Raw genomic sequence first — 21,995 nt, forward strand, 5'->3', positions numbered from 1 at the left:
TTTCAAACGTGCCATACCACAGAGCAGAACACAGTCCAGTACAGCACTGGGTTCAGCCTCGCCCCCCCACCCAGGGGCCTCTGCAATTTGGAGCAGAGCTTCAGATATACTGTACACAAAGCCCAAGGAACAATCACCATAACCACCAAGCTCTATAATGGCCGGGCCTCCGGAGTCTATTCACTTTTCATCACGTGAGCCCACAGGAATTCCCATAAAAACCTACCTAGTGTTCCAATCGAGGCCTGATTGCTGGTTTAACATGGAGCAGACATGATTTCCTCACAGTCACATCGCACGGTCTGCGGTTTGGACCGTTACAATACTCGACTCATTTCACAGGATCTACCGGACTTGGGTATAGAGACATCAGAAATGAATGATTTTATATTTCTCCCTCTTGGCTGCAATAAGGAGGTAATGAATTGTCAAAAGTTTAAACTGAATGTTAACTGACAGATGCAAATTACATGATTATAGTATTTAGATTACGCGGTAGTGTTGCATGGCCAATCTCCCCTGGCTCCATTGCAATACACAGAACAGGGATTAACGCCCACTGATAAGTTAACGGTCTGAATGATTTAGGGAATGATTCAGGCCAATACTCAGAGATAGGGAATTTGATAACTCACACCCACCTCTATGAACAGATGGCTTGATACTGAATTCCACACGGGCCTTCTCCTGTCTCCTAGAAAAACCAGTGATTATGAGAGGAAACATTACAATTGGAGACCATACACTTGTTCAACATGTTTATTTTTACTACTGTACATATTATATCACATACTATATCAAAAAATCCAAACAAATGCACACCTAAGAGGCTTTACGAAACTAAAGCCACGTATTTGTAACCCCAGTACAATTTGGCAGGGGGTCGGGTCGTATTGAGTCGAGTTCAGCGCTGGTTTTGGGTGGCTCCTGCTGGTTCTTGCCGTTACGATTCCTCCTCATCCTGTCTCTGCATCTCTTCTATCAGTCTCTGTCGCTCGGCGGCCTGCCTCACCCGCATCAGCACCACACTCTCGTAGTCTCGCTCGTTGCTCAGAGAGCCCTGCGGGGGAAACGGCAAACAGCATCAGCACACACAAGCCAGTAGCAGATGCAGTACACTTTGTTGTGTTTTTAAATGCATTGACAATAGAGCATTTAATCCAAGTTAGCAGGCAGGTACCGACAACAGGCGATGATGACATGTAGATTTAAAGTGGTGCCATCATGAGATTACTTTCCTCAAATGCAAATAGAAAATACTGTGCTCTTTGTGATATTGTGTAATATTGTGTGAGTGATGAGACGGAGGAATGGGGAGGGTGAGTTGAATGCTGGGCGGTGTTATATCTATTGCAAAAAAAACATGAGAAGAAACAGTGGAAAAGTTAATAATGGAAGAACAATAATTTAAAATCTAAAGTAAGAAAAAAGTATATAAACGTGGGGGGTGGTGGGAATGAGCAAAATCTTTTTCTTAAAGTTTACAATCTGTCTGCAGAAGTCCAGCGTAAAACAACAACAGCGTCAACACTGAAGAAACGGGAAAAAACGCTGCTTAATAACCAATTATACCATTACAGGATTTGACGGTACTGTATGAGTCAAGCAGTCATGTGACACGCCATATATCGTGTCTCATAACGTGGCGGAAGCGGGAATGTCAACACGGAGTGAATGACACCGCCGTCGGTCGCCGTCTGCCGTTTGTGTGTTTGCTTTCGCGACCGAGTCCGCAGGAGAGGGGAGGGCGCCCCCAGACAGACGCTCTCCTCTCAATAACCGGCGGGGTGACGGCAGGCTTGAGCGTGCAAGAGGTGGCCGGCATGGAGTGACTGTGACAGAATAATTCCGCTGCCTGAGAATAGATGCTGGGATTGAGCCTGGTGATGGCCTGGCGAAGCTCCTTTGTGTGTGTGTGTGTGTGTGTGTGTGTGTGTGTGTGTGTGTGTGTGTGTGTGCTTTGAAGGGACAGAGCAGAGAGAGTTATGGCGAAATCTCTTGCTGAATTACAGTGGCCACAGTTGGCCAACCACGTTGGAACAGAGACCAGACACACACACACGCCACTACTTGTCCATGCACATAGTACAAGTGTTTATACATATATGAACACAACATTCTCCTGCATCAGCATGCATACTGTACGTGCATTCTCTCACACACACAAACACACACATACACACAGTCCATAATCCCATAGTGTAGGGGCGAGCGGTTAAAGTGTCCACAGAGTAAACCATTGTTTTATGGGATTAGATGGAGGAAGGCTGCTGTGCCAAGGAAGTGTCTCTTTAACAAGACAGTGAGCTGCAAAAGAGAGAGTGAGTGTGTGTGCATGCAGGACAGTGGGAGAGAGAGAGAGAGAGATCAGTGGAGGAGGAAGACGAGGAGGAGGAAAGCGGAGGTCTGGTGAGCGTGCACGGTGGAGTGAAGAGCATCTGGAAAAGATCACAGGGAACTCCAGCATCTATGTGCTGAGATAGAGAGAGAGAGAGAGAGAGAGAGAGAGATGAGTGGAGGAGGAAGAGAAGTGGGCTGGTGAGGGGAAGCACTCTTCTTGTCCTCTCTTTCTCTCTCTCTCTCTCTTTCTGCCCCTGGATTGCGGAGAGCTGCTATTATCATTCCAGTAATGTGAGCTCAAGCCCTTGTCTGACACGTAACTATGAAATATCACGCGAGCGCCATTAGGTAAATAAACAACTCTTGCATCTTCAATTCAGCTAAACAGAAGGGTGCACACCCCCTCTCCCCCCCAAGCCCTATAACACCTCTGCTGTACCCTGCCCTCTACTGGCCACTCTCTGTATTGCGCCTACAACACACAGTGAAACCAATTTCTTTGATTAACGAAATCCATTTAGATATTAACAAACACCAACCCAGCCCGAGCCACCGTTAAAAAACATCCCGATCGCCGACCTGAAAACAAGATATATTGTCAGGACGTGTGTCGGGCTCGGCAGACCTCTAAGTGTATCTACTGAATGACACGTCTAAGTATACGCGTGACCCATTTTTAGCCTGTATGGTCGAAGGGGGACTGTACCAGGCTGATGTTCTGACCATTAACACTTAACAGGTGCGTGATGGGCAGCGTGACGCATCTCTTCTCGCACTGAGTGATGTTTCCTAGCCCAGGGTGCTAACAACACTACATATACATGTTTTGGCCGTGCATCACTCTGTAACTCTCTCTGTGTGTGTGTGTGTGTGTGTGTGTGTGTGTGTGTGTGTGTGTGTGTGTGTGTGTGTGTGTGTGCCACACACGCGCTTTACAAAAACACAACGGATGCCAGGAAGAATAAGCACACCACAAAACACAACAAAAAGGGTTCTACACAGTAAAACCTGAAGTGTTAACTTAACCCCCAAAGTGTGAAATTAGACTTGCAAGGGTCATTTTCAGGGTTAAATTAACACTCTGGATTGTATTGTGCAGTACAAGGCCAAGGGCCATATGTATCAAGGGAGTGTAAGCATAAAAAAAGAAAATGACGCTGAGCAAACATCTCCAGGCTTTTTTTTTTTCCAGGCAGTGTGTTTTGGCAACAGAGTCGCAGAAAGAGATTATGCAGCAACAATTATACTGCAAGTCTGTGTTTTGACTCGAATACAATTTCACTGTAACAATAATGTTCCTGCCTTTTAAATTGGTGTATTGTGCTCAAGATCAGATAATAATTTGCTACTTTACGGCCCATTATATTTACATGAAATAGAAATGTCTCTTTGGTTCAATGCTCTTCATTTTGAATGAATGGGCCGCTATAAAAACATTGCTGTCTGCCTGGACATTGATACATGCAGTGCACTGGCTACAGTAGGAATGCCAGATAGCTCATAATCCATACACATATTCTTATTATGATACACGCATTGTTTTTTACCATTCTCCTCTCCTAGTTGCTGACTCTTGCCTTGTAGGGGGGCTTTTTATGCCTTTATTATTGACAGGACAGTAGGCTGACAGGAAATGGAGAAAGAGAGATGGGGAGTGACAGGATCGGGACTCGAACCCAAGACGCGCTGTCAGGCTAGCCTAGGTGTCTGGAACGCTACACCAAAGGTCCGGGCCAGGCCCACAACTTTTTTTAAATTTCTTCCTCAAAGTGTTGCTCTGAACCAACGTTTAATGAACGGACCAATTCCCTTATTATTTTTCTTTGATATGCCACTACAACACCGCCATCTAATACTGTTTATCGTTTGCTGCCTCCTCCAACTGATGTTTCAGTCACAATACACATTGCTAAGGCTTGATTTATGTCGTTGCACACCGGCGTTGTCAAACAAAAAAATAGCAGAGCTACAAGCTCAAAATGCGCTGTGACGCATTGTGAGCTTGTACTGTAGATCGGTTATTTTGGGCTATAGATTAAGCCTTATCTAGCCAGCTCTGCATCCTCAACTTCCAAAGGTTTGGCATGCTCAACTCACAAAACTTGATTTAATGTCGGGTGCAGATTCTTCAACATAAATAATTTACAATGGAAACATCCACAGAAACAAACGCATTTCAGACCATCTGGCTTTTGTCAACGTTTGAACCACCTAAGCTGAAATTACCTATATATACAGTATAGACAATCGCAGCCAATAATGCACCAACATATTCAAATACTGAGCTAAATACTACAAGTAAGACGCGCGAACGCAGCTCGTAAATATTGTGTATTCACAGTGCACACAGACAGACAGACAGAGACACAAGCCGAGCAGAGTTTCATAGTATGCTCCACTTGGACGGAGGCTTCCGCGTTCGCAATGACATCGCAGTAGTACACAAGTAAGACGCGCGAACGCTGGAAGCGAACGCAGCTCGAAAATATTGTGCATTTACGGACTGTGTGTGTGTGTGTGTGTGTGTGTGTGTGTGTGTTTTGACTGCACTCTGGCGCCACTCTGTTGGTTGCACACAGGCAGTGCAGTGCACACATACTGCACACAGACAGACAGACAGAGACACAATGAGAGCAGAGTTTCATAGTATGCTCCACTTGGGCGGAGGCGCGGCTTCGCCGCGCCTCCTTCCGCGTTCGCAATAATCACCATAATAAATACAACATCAGAAAAATATAGATAAGCACATAACATTAGAAAATACAAGAAAGAAAATACTAAATTGTAAATTGGAAGGCTCACAAGAGCTGGACCCTTGGAGTTTTCATAATACTATTTTTTTTTCTTTCTTTTTTTTTTTTACTTCGTGAGAGTGTACAGTAGGAAAGGGTCACCGGGGGTGTGATGAATGCATTATACAAAAAACTATTTTGCATCAAAACTATTGATATGGTTGTTCATACATTTGGAAGGACCATTGGAAGGACCTTTAATCAACCTTTTTCTAATCTCATCTATATTTTTTTACATTGGTGTATATTATGGTGATAATGTACAACTGCGATGTCATAGACAGGGATTGTATGTATATCGAATATACTGATACATACCGCATATACACATACATACAGTACACACACACACACACACACACACACACACAGTATATACTGTATATATACAGTATATACAGTAGGTCATTTGCGCTTAGGTGGTCCAACAAAGACTGTGACTGCTGCTGCGATGCATTAAAAGAACCTGTGAAACTTATTTCGATAGTTTATTTTTTTAATTAGGTGTTCATGAACATGCTGAGAACATCGATGACCTATATATATCCAGCCTCTGCCACAGGTCCTTGACCTGGCCTGGAGGCTGTCACGCTGCACAAGCTCCATACCAACCGGTGTGAGTGATGAAGAACATGAGGGAACTTAGGGAAGGGAGCGAGGGAGAACAAGAGAGAACAAGAGAGAGAGAGAGAGAGAGAAAGAGAGAAACTGATGAAAGCAGGACATGCAAACAGCATGTGCTTATGTAGCAGCCTGATCAACATAAAGGCCTGTGAGTGATTTGGACCCGTCCCCACTTCCAGAAGGGGAAATGATCAACTCTCTCAGAAGAACACTGTCTTAGAACGTTCCTTTTCACATGCTTTAGCCTTTCATCCTGAATCGAAACTGCCTCACCGCAACGTCGAGGCAATTAACCACTTAAGCCCTATATACTTCGCCGTACGCCCGATTTAGTGAAAATGGCCAATCTACAAGCTCACCACACGTCGCACCGCAACACGCTGAGCTTGTAGATCTATCACCATAATGACATGCCCAAAATAGGCAAGTGGTTAAACAGGTAGGCGCAAAATTACACTGAACGAGAAATTTTATCCAAGTTTGTGGCTTGTGTTTTCTCTTTCTTTTTTTAGATAACTGGTGGTGATAATGAGGGTTTGACTGTGTGGGAGTTCTCCCACCAGATGATCACAGTGACATGACTCCACAGACTTCAGAGCTGAAGAGCACACAAGGCTGTCCTCTCTCCAAGCTGGCTCTGTGGTCCAGGTTGACATCTCTGCTTCTAATGCACTCCAGTGAAGTTAATCAAGGGGCTATTTATCTGGTGTGCGTGTGTGGTGTGTGGTGTGTGTGTGTGTGTGTGTGTGTGTGTGTGTGTGTGTGTGTGTGTGTGTGTGTGTGTGTGTGTGTGTGTGTGTGTGTGTGTGTGTGTGTGTGTGTGGGGTGGGGGGGGGGGGGGGGGGTATATGGTGTCTGTGTGTCTCACTAAGCTATGGAGAGGGTGATTTATGAGAGGCAAACACTTATTTAGAGATCATTAGTGGCCGAATATGTGTGTGTGTGTGTGTGTGTGTGTGTGTGTGGGTGCATGGGCCTGGGCGCTCCTATAAGTCAAACAAACAGGCGGTCGGGGTATAGGGGCACATGCCACACTGGAGCCAAGGTTGAATTCTTCTGCTGAAGAGAACCTGGGCTTTGTAAGCAGCGGCACAGGATTAATCGTGATTCATTAGAAAACCAGGCACACTTAGAAGCGAAACACAAAAAAAGGTCTGCTTTATCACACCGTTTTGGTTATAGGGCAGAACAAAAAACAACTCGATCTTCGTGCTATTGCAGCATGCCCAAAATGGACTTCCTGTGTTTTATCATTTACATAGACACATCCTGCGATGATGAACATCTGGTTTCCGAAATGGAACTCAAAACACAGACCCTCCTTTCACTTCGCAGGAAAGTTAAGCGTCTCAACAGGGAAAAAAAAAAAAACTCCACACGCAGAAACACACACGGTCCTACTGTTACAATCCCACAGGTCGCTGATCGGGACAGGAGTACAGCCAGCCACAAGGGTCACTGTTTACTTGTGTTGTTTTTTCCTCTTCATCTCCTTTTAACATAAACCGAAGCCTTCCCCGAGGGTGTGACGGTGGTAACATACGAGGTCTGCAGGCTACATGTGTGCTGCATAAGCTGTGTGCAGGTGGCAGGGTGCGTGTGGCCGACAGTTTCCGTCACTACAGTGGGGTAGTGTAAAGTGTGAAGGAAAAAGCAGTCAGCGCGGTGTGTGAGGTTGCGGCGGAGGGAGGTGGTGAGCAAATGTTGTATGACGTGCACACGTTTATGCTTGTGTGTGTGTGTGTGTGTGTGTGTGTGTGAGAGAGAGTGTGTGTGCGCGCGCGGTGGGAATATTAGGTGGGATGTAAAGTGGACCACTGGATGAAGAGAGAGAGAAACTGAGAGTGCCTTTGGAAGCCCTTAAAGAAAAGGAAATAAACAGTAAAAGAGAAATGGCATTGGAGACTTGAACTCTCCGTGGCCTGGCATTTCTCTTTATGATGGATGAGCTCGGGGGTTCCTAGAATAGAATAATGTGGGGGGACTGGCCTCTTTAATATCCAACAATACATCTTTGTAAAAGCAGAATTATGTCTTTCACGTCGTTGCCTTCCGGGAAAAGCCCTCTGATTGCAACAGATTTGCTATTAAAACAGAGGGGCCACAGGACTGGTAAGAATGTGAGTCTGAACCTTGGAGATGCCAGAAAGAGATCTAGCATTATGGGAGAGGAAAGAAAAAGCTAAACGACGGTTCCAAATGCACAAATTTTAGTTGTCTGCTCACTGTGTGTGTGTGTGTGTGTGTGTGTGTGTGTGTGTGTGTGTGTGTGTGTGCGCGCGCACACACACACACTCTCACACACACACACACACACACACACACGTCTCTGCGCATTCCCCTGATCTGGCATGTTAACGCGGTCCCTTATCTATTTAATGTGCTGAACAAACATTCAGTGGAATGCAGCCCTCCACATTTTGTTTACTCCAGAACTCCAGCCTTCAAAGCAATCTAAATATCACAACCCTGATTTAATAATTACTAATGATTCAGAGCCAGGACACACAGAGCAAGTACACATTCTCAGACTCGCCGACCGCCCACCCTCACTTACTGTATGAGGAGAAGCACGTCGATGCACGGGTTAAGCACACATACTGTACATTAAAACATTAAGATTTTAAATTCTGCACAGAGCAAATGAAGCGTTCAGTCGAAAAATCCAGCAAGAGGAAAAACACATGATAGACATTATGTGATTACAGGGGAAAAAGAGATAAACTGTCCTCCTTGTGCAAGACTTCAAAACTTGAGACCTCCCAGATTTTGAGATTCACTGGGCAATTGGAACTGGACTAACTGAGAGTCACTGAATCAATGTCATGCTGCATTAGCGCAGCTCATTGTCTGCATGTCACTCAGCACTTCTCTTTAAAGCCAGTCAGCCAGCCAGACACAGAGTGAGTTGGGGTTTCTGTTAGAGCTCCCCCTTGAGGTATCATCGCTGACTCATCCATACACACTACGCACAGAAACTGTGATGACATTAGCCGAGACAATGACTGCTGTAAGACTTTGATATACTTGAACGGCGGTGGACAAAATACTCTCAAACCCAGTGCTTGGGTCAAAGTACAGATACTTTTAATGCAGTGGTTTTCAACCTTTTTCATGCCAAGGACCCCTAAATTGATATATATTTGGCCGCGGACCCCCATTTGAAAATGTTTTGTGCCAGGGACCCCCAGAAGCAAAGATATCAGTTCATTTTTGCTTTAAAAAATATTAATATTCAAAGCTATGCACACTTTTTCAAGGTTTTTCAAAAATAGCAGATCTACAAGCTCATAGCGCGGGACTCGGTGCCGCGCTATGAGCTTGTATATCTGCTATTTTTGAATAGCCAAAGCTAAGTGGTTAAAAATGATTGTGACGCTATGTTAACTAATTTTGCTGGGGACCCCCTGGTACTCCCTCAAGGACCACTGGTGGTCCCCGGACCACTGGTTGAAAGCCACTGTTTTAATGGATACTACATTTTAGAAATACTTAAGTAGTCAATATGACAGTACTCAATTACAGTGCAGTACTCGGTTGAATACGGGCCCACTTCATTGCTGTCCACTTGAAACGAGACAGGCTCTAATAACGGCACAGCTTCCTTGAGGCTCTCTGGTTTCATGCTGATGATGACATCATTGTGATGCCGTAAGTCTTGCCCAAATATAGAGGGCCGGCCGGACGGTGGATCTGAGATTATGAATTTACAAAATGTGAAAGATATTCACTAAATAGATAAATATTTGCAATACACGAAAAATACTACTGGGCTACTTACTGGCAGCACGCACAAGAAATTTGGCGCTGGTCGGCAGTGGTTTGCCAGACCGACAGACAGACCCTATTGTAGACAGCTTCCATTCTGTAAAAACTGTGGATATTAAAGCTACAATCTGGGACTTATTTTGAATGAATCAAATGTTATTTTAACCAATCTGTATGATGGAATACTGAGTAGCATTGATAGGTTTCATTTAACTTTTTATATTGTATGATACACAGGTTTTAGTTTCCGTCCTACTGCCCTAAAGGGTCCCTGCATTCTAATGACACACACTGGATTAGTCGAAATCAGATACAGTTATAGACATGTCATTCTCTGTATCTTTAAGGAATCAGATGATTGTGTTGTAATGCTGTTTACAATGACACAGTGTGAGACCGCATGTTCCAATCAGTGTGAATTTGATCGGCCTTTGGCCTTGCTGAGGGTGGTGTTTTCAGGTCAAGCACACTGATAACACACACACACACACACACACACACACACACACACACACACACACACACACACACACACACACACACACACACACACACACACACACACACACACACACACACACACACACACACACACACACACACACACACAGACAGTCAGGAGCTCGAATTGTTTAGGACAGTGGTTTTCAAACTGTTTGTGCCCAAGGCACGAGCAAGTCAAAATCTCAAGGCACACCTGTATTCATATGCGTGCAAAATAGCCTCTACAACATGTGTTATCACTCGTATCACTCTGTAACTGATTATTTGTATTTACTAATGCCAAATAACAAGTTTAACCACTGAAGCCCTATTTCATACTTTCACAAAGTGAAAATAGCCCATCTATAAGCACACAACGCATTACGGTACAACACAAGCATGTAGATATTTATTATATTATTATTATATTAATGCATGGCTTCTATTTCAGCATGCAAATGTTCCAGTAAGAGAAAGGCTATAGTTTATATTAGTTTATATTACTGGTAGGCAGGTTTCTGAACTGTTCACAGCCCAGCAATGAGACAAGAGTGAGTAGACAGAAATTGTGCCATCTTATAATGAGCATTAGTGAGGACGAATTATATGTAGATAGGTTGAAAATGGGTGAAGTGCTCTTTTAAGACATATTTTTTATGGTACAGAATTGAACTCTGTATTGAGAAATGAGCGTGCGCAAAGTACTGATATACTGTAGTAAATTAAAAGATAATTCAAACTTTTTGTATAGTTGTATATATTGCTAATGTTAACGTGTGGTTGTCACAAAATCCCAAGGCGCGCACCTGGACGTGTCTCACACAAGTCAAGTGTATCTCCGCAAACCGCTTGTGAACCTATGGTTTAGGTGTCTCCGTTTCACAAAGTAGCATTGAATGTCCTGATAAGAGTCATTCCCTGGTACCAGACTGTAACTGTAATACACTGAAGGTTTTTCAGTAAATTACTTTCTTGTGCTCTTTTTGCCTTTTTCGCACTAAATACAGCACTGAACTCTGAACCCATTAGTAAGACTAAATTCCTCCTCTGTATTTTAATACACCTGCAACCGTGGGCAGCCAGCCGGGTTCAATTTGCCAAAGCGGCCCTTGTCCTTGCACTAATGACCTCTCCTGGACTGGTGACCCCTGCTGATTGGCTGGGGTACTGGTTCAGCAGGGATGGGAGATCACGCGAACCTCCTTGCGTGCTTAGCTCTCCCGGTGAAACTCCTCGCTGTCAGGGCGAAGAAGTGACCCGCGACTGTGCACAGGGGGGGGGGTTGTCAACGACAAAAATTGGTGATAAAAAAGTAAACGCTTGGAGAATTCTTTAGGGCCAGACAGGCAGAGGATTGTGCAGGATGAAATGACCTCAAACCTCATGTCTTACGCTCCACATATGTGCAACTTGACATAAGTACGGTATTATATGGTCTACTTTTGTTACGACCAACAATGTTTTTCATATGAGGGGACAGAGACAATGCCCGCTGTAAAAACTAGACTAGACACTGCTGACTTAGTGCCTCGAGACCAGGAAACGCTACAGAAAACACAACAAAGGCCCATAAGAATATCCACTAAAGCCTCAGTTTGGGCTTCTAGCGCCAGTCAAAGCAGTATCTGGAAACACTTTTTATCCTGCAACAACACACACACACACACACACACACATTTGTATTACTATACTTAAGAGGACATCGATATTTTAGGGCGACGGTTTTATGAATGCAATTTCTTTCTTTTTTTTTGCAATTTCTTACCCTAACCCTAAAGCCGAAAATAGCCGATCTACAAGCACACGTTGTAAGCTTGCAATTTAAGAATAAATCTGGCAGTATACATCTGGCAAAACTACCCTAACCCTTAACCTAACCTCCAAATGACTAAACCGAATCCCAACTTGATTAGTTTCCTAATTATAACTCTGTTTTAACCATAAAACACTGTTTTAACCATAAAACAGTAATTTATCTTGTGAAGACCAGGAAAATTGTCCTCGCAATGTGTATTTTTCAAATGTGGCCCTCAAAAGTATAGTAATACAAGTACACACGCACACACACACAGAAAAGAAAGCCCTCAACTTGCAGCATCCTAGATTTCAGGCCCTGCATAGCAGCACTGACCACAGTACCCGCTCTGGTCAGGGCAGAGGGAAGAGCCAGGCGTACGAAGAGCCCTGCGGCCATGTAGCATGACAACGCAAACACGAGAACAACCCCCACCTCCCCGCTCTGGTCAAACTGCAGGTCCCGCGAGGTCGTTCCACAAGAACCGCAGATAACACTCGTTCACCCTGATTACCCGCTAGCATGAAACCATGGCTGCCTTTAGAAACAAAACAACAGCTTTGCGGTGGAAGGTTGGAAGGGGGGGGGGGGGGGGGGGGTTAAATGAAATAGTTGAAGGGAGATGTAAAAAAAAAGAAAAAGAAAAGCTCTGTTCCAGTCTTGGATAAATGTTATGATAATTTCATTTGCGTGAGTAACTGCGTCTGGTATTGCAGGCCGCTCTGGCGGTGGAGTGCACGGAAGAAGTGCAGGAGAGGGCCAGGCGGCAGGCCTATTGTTTATTGGCTCCGTTTGAAAGCGCTGCAGCGGAGACGGATTCGTCCACTCCCTTGCACCCAGGATGCTCATCCTCAGAGGACCAAAGGGAGCAGTCTCGACTGTGGAGACAGGGGGGCCACGACCTGTCCCCCTTTCTGCTGGAACACGATGTTCCTTGTGAGACTCAGCGGGGAACTGGGGAGAGAGAGAGAGAGAGAGAGAGAGAGAGAGACGCTGCTGCATTGCTGCTTGTAAATGTGCTCTCATTAAGACTTTAAGATGAGGGATACAGGATAGATGCATTCAAAGAGGGATCAAAGTACATTTCGGGTCAAAGAATCAAGCATGCATCATCGTGCGAACGCAAGAATGCACATTATCGTTGCGTATCGCTCTGCAAACCAATTTCTGTACGGCAGAAAGGAATGCGTCACTCCGAGTCCGTTTCCATTACAGTCGTGGTGTAGCATTCCAGCAGGAAAAGACAACATGCTGGAGGCGTGAGAATTGGAATGGCAACAAGTCACCCGTCTCTTGTGCAACTCAACGTTGCCTGCTCATACATGTCTGTGGGCGACCGGGGGCGCCTCCATTGGATAGCGGACCCTATAGGCTTCCAGTCAGGCAGAAGGGCCTGTGGAGTGGGTCGGCCTACCGGTGGGGGGGCTTTAGACAAGTCAACAGAGGGCAGGAAATCAGGAAATCGGCAGAGTAGAGAGACAATGAAATGGAGATTAGGGATTAGTTAACCCCCTGCTCCCCACCATTCGTATACACACATGATCTCAAACGTACACACAGGCACGCACTCTCAGACACAAACCCAGCCAGTCAAACACCCCCCGAGCTATTTACTCTAAATGTCTCTTTTTCTCTGTCTTCAACACGCACATCGGTCTACATCCATGGAATTTGGTTGCACATTCTAGGTTGTTGTTCCAGTTCCATCTTTCTCTGCATCACAGGCTGTAAATCAGCAGGGGACGACAGCCCCTGTTCTGCCCTCTCTCTCCCCCAGCCAGCCAGCCAGCCAGCCAGCCAGCAGGACCTACTTTACCACCTATGACTCAAAGGGCAACTCGCACGGCAAGGATGATGACATCATCTGATGGCAAACAAACACGCTAGACAAAGCTGGAAATGAAAGGGGGAGGGGGGAGGATACTGCTCTACCTGGATGGTTTTGTCGTTCTGACAGCCTGACCTCACCTGGCCAACCTCTCAGTTCAACATGACTTTCGCCTCCAACACACCTGTTGGAGATTGGCGTTTGGCACCGCTAGCAGGATTACACAGCGAGAACAGGAACACCTTGTTGCAATAGATGGAGATCAGAGATCATATGCAGCGGGTGCCCGTCTTCAAGGAATAACGGCTAAAAATAGTACGTCATACACACCTGCTGGTGGCTGGAAAGTTCTGCGACAGTGTCTTGAAATTTAAGACCTGAATGATGATTCACATTTTTCATTTGAGGAAGACGTAACTCGAATAGACTCCATTTCTCTTTGTCAGGAATGACTATGAAACCATCTCTGCTGGCGGTTGGTTGAACAAGTCCCATCATGTCAAGAGGAGCTTGTCAGGGTGTGCAGTCACCAGTCCCAGCCTAGTTCTCTGTCACAGATGTGTGTTTTTGTGCGGGTGACCGGGTCCAACAACATATATTTGCAGAGCAGCACAGGTAAGAACTAACTGATCAACCTTAATATGTCCGTTTCTCATCTATACCGTGACAAAAAACTACCTGAGAAAATACTTAAATGTCCACCACTTTGAAGGCGTTCTTTGTTGCTTACGATTTGACAAGACAGGACAGGTACTGTAGGTTCTGTAACATGTTTGTCTAAAAGGGTGGAAGGTTTGTCTTACAGATTTAGCAGTGTAGAGGAGGATTATTTAAAAACGAGGTTTCTTGGCTAAACTCTTTACTGGGCTTCTTTAATTCTGACTTGGACATGAAGTGTTTCCTGAACACGATCCTCATGGATGAAATTCTAGCACTCCTCCCTGGCCAAACTGACATGTTTGGAAAGGAATGCTGTTGTGTCCACACTCTTCAATCTCCTGCTGTTACTAAAGTGCCGATAAAACCTTTACAAGCCAACAAAACATGTTTGCCGTAGTGCATTACAAATTTACAGAGTGAGTGTTTCAAGTCACGAACATAGATCTAATGTGGGCAACGCTGTTGTGGAGACTGTAAAATCACAGAGACCACGGAGATTGTCCAATTGACATGCCAATGTTGATGAATAGAGTTCTGTGTTACTCAATGAAATGATTACACCTCACGAAATGCAAAATTACTGGAACCACACTACACAAAAAAAAAGGCTTTGCTTCAAGCATGCAAACTGTAGTGGGCAAGTACTAATTTCCTTCTACCTGTAATGTCATATTATATTGGAACTGTAAATTCTTGTACTTAAAGATTCCTCAGTAGTTTGGACAACAGTACAAATTATATATATATATATATATATATATATATATATATATATATATATATATATATATATATATATATATATATATATATATATATATATATATATATATATATATGTATATAAAGGGACTGCACACTCCAGATGCAGAGATGGACGACTTACTACTGCATAAAGTGATTTATTAGCACGACGCATTTCGCCGTGAGCTTCGTCAGGTGCTATACAAAGGTGTGAGTGTTCCATACATATATAGTGTCACTCATTAAACAGTTCCACCCCTCCAGGCGTGGTATAAATTATTAAATTAATTAAATACAGGGAAGGGCATATATATATACATACATATACATGCACACACACACACACACACACACACACACACACACACACACACACACACACACACACACACACATGTACATGTATACACATATCAATATATATAATATATACACTCACACTGTATATAAACATACACACACACTGTAGTTTTAAGTTAAATATGTTTTAAGGTAAATAGTAATGACATTTATAAACCTTGATTGCATTCAAGATATTATACCTGCTTTCAATGATAACATTGTATATCCAAAAAGGGTTAGGTTAATTATTATTATTATTATTAACTATTTATTTCAGTACAATTTGGTCATGTTGTGTCGCTAACGCCACAGCTAAATAACTAACTAGTATAAGTGTATTTACTCTCACAGGATGAATAACTTGGCAGTAAATATAAAAGTGACCACAACATTAGAAATTCTTCTGTTTGAATTCCAAACTATCATCAACTGAAAGAAAAACAACACCAATGTGGAGGACAATATAATATGTAATAAATACAGGATATCAATTTAAACTGCATGCAGGGGACAAAAACATTTCTTTCCTAACTTGCACAGCAGTGTTAATTTAACTCTCATACTCAGGATTTGGTGGTGTACTGGAAGTTACAAGTATGTTAAATGACTTCCTTTGGAGGACATGAAGCAGACCACACCTGCGTTTATGGGAAATAGTAGGGATTTGAAAAATAAACATTTTGAATTGAATGCTTCGGAGCACGCGTTGGAAAATCTCCCAGCAGCCAAGTAATGCTGTATTACATGAATCCAAAGGTCGAGCGGAGCAGGTGCATTCACTAAACAATGGCTGCCTGTTCATGTTGACTTGACTGATATATCCTGAAAGAGCTACATCTGGGGTTGGAACACACTAGGAAAAAATAGAGCATTTTCCATCTCCTCGTCCTCTAGCACGATGAGAGTTGAACCTGAGTAATCAGTAAACAGATTTATGATGTGGTGTCGATGGAAAATTGCTTTCTATTAACTATAACCTGGCGTCCGCTTTTTGGGTATGTCATTTATATGCACATGGTTGTAGATCGTCTATTTTTGCTATTCGTTGTACAAATGCTATAAGTCTCAAGTGATTAACATGACCCCGAACTCAGGCGTGTTATAATAACTTTTTTCCTGTTTGTTTCTCTTCATTCCCAAACAGTTATTTCACTCTGGATGGGACTTTGTTTCTAGACCTCACCTCATTCTGTGGGTTTCTCCCTGAACAAGAACCTTTCAAGGATTTCCAATAAGGACAATTGCCGAGATGCCACTGCGGACATCGTTGTACCGCAAACCGCCTTCAGGCCGTTGGTCTGGGAGGAGCTCCAAGCGTAGGGAGGTTCTGTCTGTCAACATGATCAGCCTGCCGTTGGCCGACTTCCGCCACGTCTCGCACATTGGCAACGACGCGCATACCGACAGCTTCGGAGACCTGTCCTTCCTGAAGATGGGCCACAGCCTGCTGCTGCAAAGTTCCCAGAGCGAACAGAACCTCTTCCTTGCCTGCTCCCCGCCACCCAAACCCCCCCGACTCAACCTGGACGAGGCAGAGGACCCAGACAGCCCCGACTGGGCGGATGGTCGTCGGCACAGAGTCAAGAAGATGAGCCACTCCCTGCCTCTGCTGGACAGCGAGGACGCAGGCGGGGAAGTGGAGGTGGTTTTCCCTCGCAGGGCCCACGCTGGCCCCCAACAGAGTCACAGCCCTGGCCGGGGGAGTCTGAGCTCAGGGAGGGATGGGGACTCCACGGCGACCTGCCCTGAGGACGCCACAGGCAGGCAGGAGGAGGAGGACAGCAGCCTCTCGTTTAGCCTGGACCTGGGCCCGTCCATCCTGGATGATGTTCTACAGGTGATGGACAAGCTCCACCATTAGGACAAAGAGCCAAGCCTGGCGCTTAATTTATACTTTTGTCAGAATTATGACATAATGCAAGTTGCAGATGTGATCCAGCATAAACTTCTCTTACTCGCGCTCTGGGGGAAAACAATACAGTGAGGTTACGGACAACCTGATATCCCGGACAACCTGATATCCCCTGATTGGGAGCAACTGTTATTGTCAAAGTAAATGTGGATATACTATATACAGTACATTTCTGAGGATCAAGTGACATCATCAACATGCTACCATCTGCAGTGGATACCCAGCAGTAGCAAATGACACAACCGTATGACTCACAGTTTTATGGAATGTACTATAAATCTCCGGTACCGGTAAAACCAATACACCGGAAAGGGACAAGAGTTCTTAAGCTGTCATCTCTATTTTTCCCAAAGTATAAGTCAAACAAAATGACTAGGTCATCTCAGCAAACTTCTGTGCATGTTCTATACACTGTGACGCAACACTGCTGTCTAAAATCTTCTGTCTATTTGTTGAAGTGGGTCTATAGCAGTGTGAATGAAATGGCCCAGATTACTGTTAATGATCCAACCCTGACATAATCCCCATTGAAGGGTTAAAGTTTAACCCTTCAAGCGGGAAATGTACGATTACATTTTCTACCGTTAAGCCATGTACGGACAAAGATGTAAAAGTTAATGTTCTTCTAGCAATACCTGTTCCACAGGTGATGAAATTACTGAAGTTAATCATTGACCTCTGTCTTATATCACGGTCCAAACAACAGATTCTCAGCTTCGCTATCTTTCCTCTCTTCCTACTGCTAAGACACCCCCCAAAACAAATCCCTTTCCCACAGCCCAAACCCCTCAGCAAAGCAATCAGGATGATTGTTAAGACGTAAGAGCATTATGTTCAAGAAAAGCTGTGACTAAACTCCAAGGTCCTTCAGCTGTGATGCCTTGGCTCTTTGCTGTTCCATTGTGTGCAAAAGGCAATTTCTCCTCCGCACGCATCCCAGAGGCCCCACTCAAAAGGTACACCAAGGTACCCCCCATCTCTCCTTCCCAACAACACAGTGAAAACAAACACTTAGCTCTGCTTCCAATAAAAAGGCAGCCAGTATAGTGGCAGGTCGGACTGCAACCCAAACCAGGCCGCAGGTCTTAAGACCTCAGGAATAAAAAAAATGTTTAAAAAAAATGCCAGGCAAGGCTGTTTTCTTAGCTGTAAATCGGAGGCCAATGTTCTGGTGAGTGGCGCAAGAGAGGGAAAGTGGTAAGGAGTAATGTGATACTTCCACATGTGCAGGGGGGCTCGGTGCGTGTGTGTGTGTGTGTGTGTGTGTGTGTGTGTGTGTGTGTGTGTGTGTGTGTGTGTGTGTGTGTGTGTGTGTGTGTGTGTGTGTGTGTGTGTGTGTGTGTGTGTGTGTGTGTGACATCTATTACTATAGCAAGACCTCTGATGAGGGTTTAAACACTACCTGCTGAATCAACACACCACTGACACACACGCATGAAAGATACATACACATGCCCACATACCAGACAGACCCATGAGCTGTTACGCACACGCAAGTGCCTCTGCTCACGTACAGATTTGTGCCCCCTACCTTAGCCAGCCCGGGGCTCTCTCACCCAGAACTAGACTGGGACCCAGGCTGTGCCCGAGCAGGGGGAGAAGGGGGTGTCAGGAGAGGCTTATGGGGGTTAAAGCCAGAATCACTCTCATTCCTAAACCTACTACCCCCTCCCATCCACCACACACACATGCTCACACACATGTCTAGCAATAGATTTAGCACTCTGAGTACAACCAAACAGACATAGCTGTGTTTGTGGGTACATCTGTACTGTATATCTGTTCTAGGCATCTCTCTTTCAAAACGTTGCTTGTCATTGCCTCAGTTTATTGTATGTTTTATGACAATAACACATTGTGAAACATTCTTCTAGGGAAATATGTACCGTTTCATATTTTTGGAAAGTAAAGGAAAGGGGAAAAAAGAAAAGAAAGAAATTCCAATGTTGGTGGTTTTTGGGGATAGAATTGCTCGTGTCAACATTTTATGGAGTTTGTACAAAGAATTGTTTACATACACTGACGGACGGACGTTTGTTTGGTCTTCTGGCAGTCAGGAGCCACTGCGAGTGCCTCGTCTGTCACTTCCAGCACACCTAAACGTTTCTGCGAGAATTATAGTTATCTGAGAAGACAAGCGGCACACCATTACGTGCCAAGCCGAGAGGCATACAGGCCTAAATTAGACAGGTATGTCTAGAGTAGCAAGGTTTCATTTTGAGGCTACAGGTATTACAGGGAATTGAGGCTTGTAAGCACTGCTGGGTAGTGAGGTCATATTCTGAGTCACAAGTCAACTGCATAGAAAAGGAGCCTGCCAATTAGGTGGCCATTCAATGGCTAACTAGGGTGTGTCTGAACTTTGTCAACCTTGTACTCTCTAGGCCAGTGGTTCCAAAACATAGTCTGTGACCCTAAATGGGTCACAGACCTGTTTGTATAGGTCGCGGGTAAATATCCTTGTTTCTTTTTAAGCTTTCCAACCAAAAATATTTCAATATAATTATAATAATAATAATAATAATTTAAATTAAAAAAATGCTGTATACAATCTCATAACACATAGCAATGCACTGTTTTTGAAATAGGGCTTAAGTGATTAATTCATAATGTATTTTTCTAAGTTTGGGTCCCAGGGGTCCCCCTCAAGCTGAAAAAGTTTGGGAAACCCTGCTCTAGACTGTGTCACATTGATAAGCCTGGGAAGCCCTGCTCTAGGCTATGTCACATTGATAAGCAGAAGAACAAGTCATTCATCCATTATGCTTCCCAGGCCTGTCTGTGGCGATTAAACACTATGATCTTTATGATCCAAGACTAGCTGACATTAAGATTCTAGTGTTCTTCTCACACAAACCACATCAGCATCAGCTAACCACATTTCTATCACAATGTGAGCAGGGGTCAAGAAAACAAAAAGTTGTGGAAATATTTCCAGTTAATTGTTTGCTGGCAAATACCGCAGCCTATCACCTCCTATTTTTTATAATATATTTATATAACCTATCACCTTCATGGGAGTACAGAAAATATTGGCTTGTCAATGAGCAACACTTATGTCAAGTGCTGGGAACTCTTTTCCAAGTACTTAATTTAGTGCATCGTTATTTGACACATACTGTTGCTACAGTGTTGCAACTATGTTGTCTAAATGGTAGATTAATACGCTGGTTCACAATGGCGAAGTGAAAAGAGCAATCGACTTCTCAGCTGGGAATTCTTAAGAAAATCGATTAACGTGGCCTTATTTTAAATCACCAGATTCATTATATGAAGACATTCAAAACGTGTTACAAGAGAGCTATATTGTATTAATATGTGATTTATGATTAGCCACTTTCAACCTAGCGTCCCTAGTTTGGGGCATGTCATTGTAGGCAAAAATATTTTCTGAAATTTAAACATTTTCAAAAATAGAAGCTCTAAAAGCTTGTGAGCTTTTAGATTATTTTTCTTTCTCGCTATTTATCATATACTGTAGTGCTTAAGTGCTTTTAAAGTATTCAAGCTAGATCTTATACAACACGAGTCCTTGACCGTTGACATGAGTGATCCGCAGCGTGATGATGAGTCACATGATGTTAAGCTCAACAAGTGTCCGGCCTCACACAACTGATGTGAGAAGAAAAAGCCTGTAATTGGAGACAAATTATCTTGGCACTGCACAAACTGGCCAAGGATCTTAAACTGTGAAATGTTCCCCCACCACATCTGGTACCACTTGTCGTCACCAAAAATCTAAACTTGCTATCATTCAGAATACCAAGAAACCATGTCATCTCACAGAAGAAGTGGGTGGCTTTTCATGAGATGTTTTTTTTTTTTACTAGTAACAAAATGTTTCAGAAATCTTTGTTTTGACAACTGAGACATGCCTCGTCCTTATTGTAACGACATCTGGCAGCTCAACCTGATGCTACCGAAATGTGCAACATGATTTCATTGGGGGTGCCCCCCCCCATACACACACACACAAGGGGGTCTTTTTGTGAAATGAATACTGTTTACACTTTCTGTAGAGCGTCAGGTCTATGTTATGGAGCTATGATATCCATTCACACATTTCTTATGCGTTTAAAGAGTGGTTTAGGGCCAAACCGAGTCACAATCGCTTCACCGCTTTGCATGATATACGTGAGGAACGAGGGGTACACTGAGACCTTGGGATGAAGTCAAAAACCACAAAAAATATCTAAATGTCCGCTGTGTGACATAATCACAATATGCATTTCATTCCATGTCTAATGAGAAAATGAAAACACATCGTGGGGGTGTGCCACTTAAATCAGTCCCACATCCAAGTGTTTGTCTTGAGCGCTTTCCTTCTATAAGGCAGTTCTCACGTAGACATCCAACCCAGTTTGTGGCTGGTTTAAAAGTGCCTCGTCTCTGTCTACTCATCATACATCCAAGCTGCACTCAGACTTTCAACTGCTTGACTGCTGCTATGCATTAAAAGACGCATTTAAAGTTATTTTGTGACTGCAGATGTGCCCTTTTTTTTATTCTGCATGTTTAACCACTTATGGCCTATCTTATACTTCACCCGAAAATAGCCAATCTCGATCGTCTGTTTTTGCGATGTTTGAAACATTTAAAAGGTTTTAGAAAATCTTTGAACATTTTTCACCTATAATGACTTGCCCAAAATAGGGAAGTCAGGTTTAAAGTGGTTAAGAGTCCGCACCCGTTTTGTGAGGTGAGTTG

General features: G+C 43.9%; 2 protein-coding genes across 2 annotated transcripts in view; one reads left to right on the top strand and one right to left on the bottom strand.

The window, feature by feature from the left end:
* Positions 1-777: 777 nt before the first annotated feature.
* dnajc17 (DnaJ (Hsp40) homolog, subfamily C, member 17) overlaps positions 778-21,995 on the bottom strand; it is a 49,309-nt gene continuing 28,091 nt past the window's right edge. The window contains exon 11 of the mRNA XM_084044431.1: positions 778-1,060. Within this exon, the coding sequence (XP_083900557.1) occupies positions 944-1,060 (117 nt within the window). The 3' untranslated portion in view covers positions 778-943. The remainder of the gene's footprint in view (positions 1,061-21,995) is intronic.
* Positions 13,748-18,038, top strand: LOC311035928 (cdc42 effector protein 2). The gene is made up of 2 exons (XM_084044432.1): positions 13,748-14,245; positions 16,521-18,038. Exon 2 carries the CDS (start codon positions 16,626-16,628, stop codon positions 17,235-17,237), a length of 612 nt encoding a protein of 203 aa, XP_083900558.1. The 5' UTR covers positions 13,748-14,245; positions 16,521-16,625; the 3' UTR covers positions 17,238-18,038.

This window comes from Gymnoscopelus microlampas (assembly GCF_963454915.1).
Source record: "Gymnoscopelus microlampas genome assembly, chromosome: 20".
NCBI classification, from domain to species: Eukaryota; Metazoa; Chordata; class Actinopteri; order Myctophiformes; family Myctophidae; genus Gymnoscopelus; species Gymnoscopelus microlampas.

Coding starts and splice junctions, on each gene's coding strand:
- LOC311035928 (XM_084044432.1), top strand. CDS start 16,626: ATGCCACTGCGGACATCGTTGTACCGCAAACCGCCTTCAGGCCGTTGG.